The 6,863-nt window shown below is 38.2% G+C and overlaps 1 protein-coding gene across 7 annotated transcripts in view; it reads left to right on the forward strand.

Moving 5' to 3' along the window:
* Positions 1-6,863, forward strand: part of flfl (serine/threonine-protein phosphatase 4 regulatory subunit 3 flfl) — a 74,605-nt gene that overhangs the window by 52,711 nt on the left and 15,031 nt on the right. For all 7 annotated transcript variants that reach the window (XR_010949182.1, XR_010949183.1, XM_067763399.1 and 4 more), the window contains 5 exons: positions 1,352-1,529; positions 1,616-1,871; positions 4,073-4,339; positions 4,429-4,556; positions 4,614-5,623. Coding sequence is in view for 5 of the 7 variants with exons in the window: in XM_067763399.1 (XP_067619500.1) it covers positions 1,352-1,529; positions 1,616-1,871; positions 4,073-4,339; positions 4,429-4,556; positions 4,614-5,623 (1,839 nt within the window). In the remaining 2 variants the exon portion in view is untranslated. The remainder of the gene's footprint in view (positions 1-1,351; positions 1,530-1,615; positions 1,872-4,072; positions 4,340-4,428; positions 4,557-4,613; positions 5,624-6,863) is intronic.

The raw sequence follows: 6,863 nt of genomic DNA on the forward strand, positions 1-6,863 counted from the left end.
TTCATTACACAAGACGGATAAAGCGATGAAACTTTGTAGATGGGTTGACCTTATGCCGCAGAATAGAAAAATAGTAAAATTTTCGACAAAGGGCGTGACACCGCCCACTTTTAAAAGAAGGTAATTTAAAAGTTTTGCAAGCTGTAATTTGGCAGTCGTTGAAGATATCGTGATGAAATTTGGCAGGTACGTTACTCCTATTACTATATGTGCGCTAAATAAAAATTAGCAAAATAGGATGACGAACACGCCCACTTTAAAAAAAAAAATTTTGTTTAAGTCAAATTTTAACAAAAAATTGAATATCTTTACAGTATATAAGTAAATTATGTCAACATTAAACTTCAGTAATGCTATGGTGCAACAAAATACAAAAATAAAAGAAAGATTCAAAATGGACGTGGCAGCGCTCTTTTTCATTTAATTCGTCTAGAATACTTTTAATGCCATAAGTCGAACAAAAATTTACCAATCTTTGTGAAATTTGGTATAGGCATAGATTCTACGACGATAACTATTTTCTGTGGAAATGGGCAAAATCGGTTGAAGCCACGCCCAGTTTTTATGCACAGTCGACCGTCTGGTCTTCAGCTCGGCCGTTAACACGATAACTTGAGCAAAAATCGATATATCTTTACTAAAGTTAGTTCACGACTATGACCACGCCCACTTTTTCGATATCGAAAATTTCGAAAAATGAAAAAATGCCATAATTCTGTACTAAATATGAAAAAAGGGATGAAACATGGTGATTGGATGGTTTTTTGACGCAAAATATAACTTTGGAAAAAACTTTGTAAAATGGGTGTGACACGTACCATATTAAGTAGAAGAAAATGAAAAAGTTCTGCAGGGCGAAATCGAAAGCCCTTGGAATCATGGCAGGAATACTGTTTGTGGTATTACATATATAAAAAATTAGTGGTACCCGACATATGATGTTCTGGGTCGCCCTGGTCCACATGTTGGTCGATATCTCGAAAACGCCTTCACATATACAACTAAGGGCCACTCTCTTTTAAAATACTCTTTAATACCTTCCGTTTGATACCCATGTCATACAAACACATTCCAGGGTTCTAGGTTCATTTTCCTATATGGTTATTTTCCCTTATTTTGTCTCCAAAGCTCTAAGCTGAGTATTTAATGTTCGGTTACACCCGAACTTAGCCTTCCTTGCTTGTTTTACATTATTTTTTTTTTTTCATTTACATAATAACCAAAATTAAATAACAATTGTTAATAGCGGTTTTTAGATCATGAACTCTTAATTATGTCAAATTGATACACCATTAAACACACAGACAGACACATGTGTAATGTTTATTTATTTTTTGTTTATTTTTTAAAGGATCGTATGTTATTAAATATTGCTATAGAACAAATGTTGAGCGATTCAGAGCCAGAATTGGGGGTTGCAGTGCAATTAATGGGCATTATTAAGATATTATTGGAACCCGAAAGTATGCTTACGGAAAAGGCAGACTTTTTAAATTTCTTTTATAAGCATAGCATACAAACGCTGATTGGTAGGTCGTTTTTGGGCTTAATAACTAATAATTTAAGTGTATGTAAATTTATTGAATCCTACTTCTTTGTTTTCATCACAACTTAGCTCCATTACTTATTAACACAATCGGTGATCGTCCAGATAGCGAAGACTACCAAACCGCACAATTACTTGGCATTGTCTTGGATATATTGTCATTTTGTGTGGAGCATCATACTTATCATATTAAAAACTTTATCATACAAAAAGATCTCCTAAAGAGAATACTTGTGCTTATGAAAAGCACACATACGTTCCTCGTACTTGGCGCACTTAGACTTTTAAGGAAAATAATTGCACTAAAAGACGAGTTTTATAATAGGTAAGCTGCTAAAAAAAAACAGAAGAAGAAGGTGCAAATTAAACACTTTTGTTTAACTTTACGTATCGAAGTTTCCTCCCCTACCAGAAGCAGTTACATATGTGAGTGGTCGCACTCATTGAATGGGGCGAAGAACTGTTAACGCAACAACAACATTGTGCCCTACGCCGATGACTGCAGGATAATGTCAACAGATCTCGGCCCATCCATTGATGAGCTATGATATAAAATTAACGTCATCTCTCGGGTCTTTCCACTTTTTTCATCTCGCGAAATTTGGCGCTGTCACTAACCAAATTCTCGGAGACCTTATTTGCAAAGTTGATAAAGCAGATGTCGACCATATTGGACATCTATGTCGATGGCACTACGCTATAAACTGTCCTATACCCAAAAATACTGGGTGTGACGTTCGATTAGATCCGTAACAAAATCCTCAAGTACTTGCCGGCAGCACTTGGGGCAAAAAAAAAGAAACGCGCATTGCCACTTATAAAGCAATTGGCGCTTGTATGCTAGACGTCCACAGTATGGTCTCCGAGCCTAACAGAAACACACTGGATAAAACTGCCAGCTTGTCAAAACCCATTCGGCATTCAAGAAGAAAATTAGCACAAAAAGGACCTCCGATACATCCCCGAAAATTAGTCAAATTGCTATGCCATCAATTGCCCAGTGAACATTATTCTCATAGAAAAATACCCTTAACTCGCCCTTAAGAAGAACAAGCTCCCCAGGGAGATGCGCGTCCATCTACCTCAACTTTGACCTGGATACTGTGATAGGTTAAGCTCTTACTTAAACTTGTCTATGTCCTGCTTGTAACGTGTCCCAACATAACACCAATCATCTTTTAAATTGCAATGGGGAACCAACGCCTCTTAACATCCTTATCTCTTTGGTCAACCCTTCCTCCAAGTTTACTTGAACTTCCGTTAGAGGATATTGATGACAATTTGTAAGTGATCGTACCTATTGGATGGGGTAAAGAACTGCTACAACAAGAAGAAGGTACAACACTTGGTGCTTGAATCGAAATCAGGAAAAAGTTTACAAGTTTACCATTTTTCCATTTTCGTTGTAAAGCTATACAAGATAAGTTTGTGTTGCCAGAAGTAACAAATTCGCATAAGCTGTGCCACAATTTGGAAGGATTTCGGTATAATTTTGGATTATCTTAGAATCCATCCGGACTATCATAATAATAATATTTCAACCGGATTATTTGGGTATTTTTTTTCGGGGTCTTCCATAGCTATTTCGGAATCACTTTTGGAATGTTTAGGTATGTTGTTGTTAGGGATTATCGTTCTGGAATCATCTCGAAACTATTTCCGCACTTTTTCGGGGTTTCGTTCGGGATGTCTTTGGATTTGGTTTAGGGATTATTTCGGGACTAGTGCAAGATTGTGTTGCGGATCATTTCGGTAATGCTAAAAACTTTCAGCGTTACTAAAAACATTCAAACTCACACCATAAAACGCGCTCTCTTCCGTTATACCCTTGTATAATTATAGCTCTTATGAATTGTGCACTTTATATTCAAAACTCGTGGAATTTTCCTGGGTAGATATGTAAATATTTTGATATACATACATATAATATCGACTATAGCATGCGTCTGGTGAAAATATGTATCTTATGTTGTTGAATCAAAGTTAAAAGGCGGACAACTTACCGAGGTTCATATTTATATGGCCACCGCGGTGTGGTGGTAGCGTGCTCCGCCTTCCACACCGTATGCCCTGGGTTCACACCCCGGACAAAGCAACATCAAAATTTTAGAAATAAGGTTTTACAATTAGAAGAAACTTTCCAAGCGGGGCCGCCCCTCGGCAGTGTTTGGCAAGCGCTCCGGGTGTAGTTCTGCCATGAAAAGCTCTCAGTAAAAACTTATTTGCTTTGCAGATGCCGTTCGGAGTCTGCATAAAACATGTAGGTTTCCCGTCCGGCCAATTTGTAGGGAAAATCAAGAGGAGCACGACGCAAATTGGAAGAGAAGCTCGGCCTTAGATCTCTTCGGAGGTTATCGCGCCTTACATTTATTTATTTTTAAGTGTAAATAATGATGTGATAACCTTGCATTTGACTTTTAATCTTAAATCTGTCGTAATAAAAAAAATTATATAATTTGAAATTTCTAGTTTATTTTTTAAATTTTTTTGTGAAATTACTTCAACATATTTATTTCTTGAAAACAGGCACATAGTTAAAGGTAACTTATTTGCACCAGTTGTTGACGCATTCATTAGAAATAATGGCAGATATAATTTACTCGAATCGGCTATATTGGAACTTTTTGAGTTTGTAAAACTAGAAGACATCAAAACACTTTGCGTCTACTTTGTGGAGAATTTCAGTAAAATATTTGATGAAATCGAATATGTACAAACATTTAAATATCTTAAGAATCGCTACGATCAATACCAAGACCGAATAAAGGATCGCGACAAGATGTCGCTGGATACGTAAGTGGTCATATTCAAAATAAATATTTTATTAAGAAAACATGAAAGGATTAACTTAAATATAACTTTTAACTATCACTTAAATACAGTGGCATACCTATTATACGTAGTCGTTTCCGCCGTGATCCGCGACAAATGGACGACGAAGAAGAGATGTGGTTCAATGAGGAAGAAGATTTCGCAGATGAATATGACACCTACAATAGTGTTATGAAATGTAGGTTTTTCGTTTTTTTGCTTTTGAAGTCGCGCTATTTATATTTTACACTTATAGCTGTTACCGAAAAGAATGGCCCATCACAATCTCCGTCACAACAATCATCTATGCAACAAAAATCACCACCCCAAGGTGCACAACATAGCGGTTTACTTGGCAGCAGTAGCAGTGTGAATACTTTGAACTCCACAACGACAACTTCAACGGCATTAACATCCGCCGTAGGTGTTAATACTGTTGGTAACGTTTCATCAATTAGCAGCGTTAGTCTTAGCGATGTGGTATCAAATGCGTCTAACAGTAGTAGCAGTATTGAGCATTCACAGTCTTCAGCTGCTGCCACACAGTCGCACTTGGGTGCTGCCGCAGTGGCTGCCAATCTTGCTCTTCATCATCAGCAACAAACGTCGCTGCACAATTTTCAGCAGCAGCAACACCTCAATTTGAATAGCACTTTGGTGGCAGCAGCAGCAGCCGCTGCAGCTGGTGTGGCAAGTACATCGACTGCCGGTGCTGCTGCGCATTTGGAAGCACAAAATCAGCACCAACATCAGCAGCAACATACAGATCATTCAAATGAGGATCCCGATATTGTTGAATTACGTCAACATTTGGTTTCCATTGTACCACAGCATCAGGAGTTGGCATTGGCCGCAACATCTTCATCAACTGCCGTGACACCGTCACCATCATCAGCGGTGGCTGCCCTGCAATCGCAATCACTATCGTCATCGATAGCGACACCATCCACATCGACTGCGCTATCAGAGTCGGCAGCTGCCGCTGCGGCAGCAGCTTCACAATTACTAACATCGATTGCATCGAGTGATGCTGTCGCTGCAGTAGCAGCAGCTGCAGCTGCAGCTGTAGCGGCCACAGTTACTGGTGTAACATCGAATATGGGCGGCAGTAGTGGTGTAGTAACTGCAGCAAATTTGGCTAATGCTGCGGACTCATTAGCGTTAAATGTTGTAAAGCACAACGATAATGTCGACAACATGAGTAGCGGCAATGTCAATGATGGCGCTATTTCAACGGTAGTCACTGGAGAAGGTACTTTAAAAAAGGTAAGCGAAATATAATAGGCCCCTCCCAAATATAAAGTTTACGTTGAGAGAGTTAAGGAAATATTTTTTTATATATTTTAAATGCTTCGAAATACAGACGAAGTTTTTTTTTTTGTAACTTGGTTATTAGACATGCGATGTTAAGAATTGGTATGTCATTGTTTTGGTCTTGGAAACTGTCTATTTGTTTTTAATGCCTTTTCGAACTGTGAAGTCGATTAGGATTGCTAATCCTGGTTAACCTGACTCTTATTATAAAAAAAATAACATTGGCAATGGCATATCTTTTTCAGATATCCTCTTATGTATAAGGCTTATTAGTAGCGTCGATAAATCCGCAAGTTTTCTTAATGGGGTGGGGTTGGAGTTACACTGAAATAGCAGCCCTTGGTCGGGGAAAAAAATTCTGAGTCGCTTCGGTACATAGAACCGTGGGAAGCGAAGTTTACTTAATGAAAATAGAAAGCGATCCTCGTGTTGTGAGTCTGCAAGTACTGTCTGTCACTGACGACATGGGTCATATTCTGGCAAAACTAGGAAGCCCGGAACAATATAAAATACTGTAACGAATTCAGAGGAAACTCCGATTATTTTACACCCTCTGCAAACGATCAAATCGCTAAACTGTTGAATAAATAACTCCAATATTCAATAATGCAAAATTGTCTTTATTAGACTACTTTGAAAGTACTTCACAATAACACCTATACTTCACAACCAATAGCGTGCTTAAATCAAACTGCTTACTGACTACACAGCTTATGCCGCTTTTATACTCTCCGTTGCTTCATTCGCTTATTTCTACTAAGGTCTAGTAATTTCGTGAACTTCATGCTTGGTTACCAGCCATATACATGTACATATATTTGTAGTTTATAGCCATATGCGTCTGTATATGTGAGTACTACTTCGGCTGATAGTTACATGTGTTTATGAGTAGCTCCCCGCTGTCTTGTATGTGTGTGTGTAGATGATGATTGATTTGTCTACGTACATACGAGTGGCTGCTTAGTATCGGCTTAGTGGTGGTAGTATCGCTTAGCGATGCTAATATTCGTCACAATACTTAAAAAATATGTACACTTGGCCCGATTCACCTCCGAACAGATTTACGCCGAGCTTCTCCTCCAATTTGAGACGTGCTCCTTTTTTTAATTTTTCCCTTCATATTACAGGGTCTGGACCTACATGTTTTATACCGAGATTGAATGTGATTTTGTATGGAAATCACCTAATAGTG

Source organism: Eurosta solidaginis, chromosome 1 (assembly GCF_040869045.1).
Source record: "Eurosta solidaginis isolate ZX-2024a chromosome 1, ASM4086904v1, whole genome shotgun sequence".
Taxonomy (NCBI): domain Eukaryota; kingdom Metazoa; phylum Arthropoda; class Insecta; order Diptera; family Tephritidae; genus Eurosta; species Eurosta solidaginis.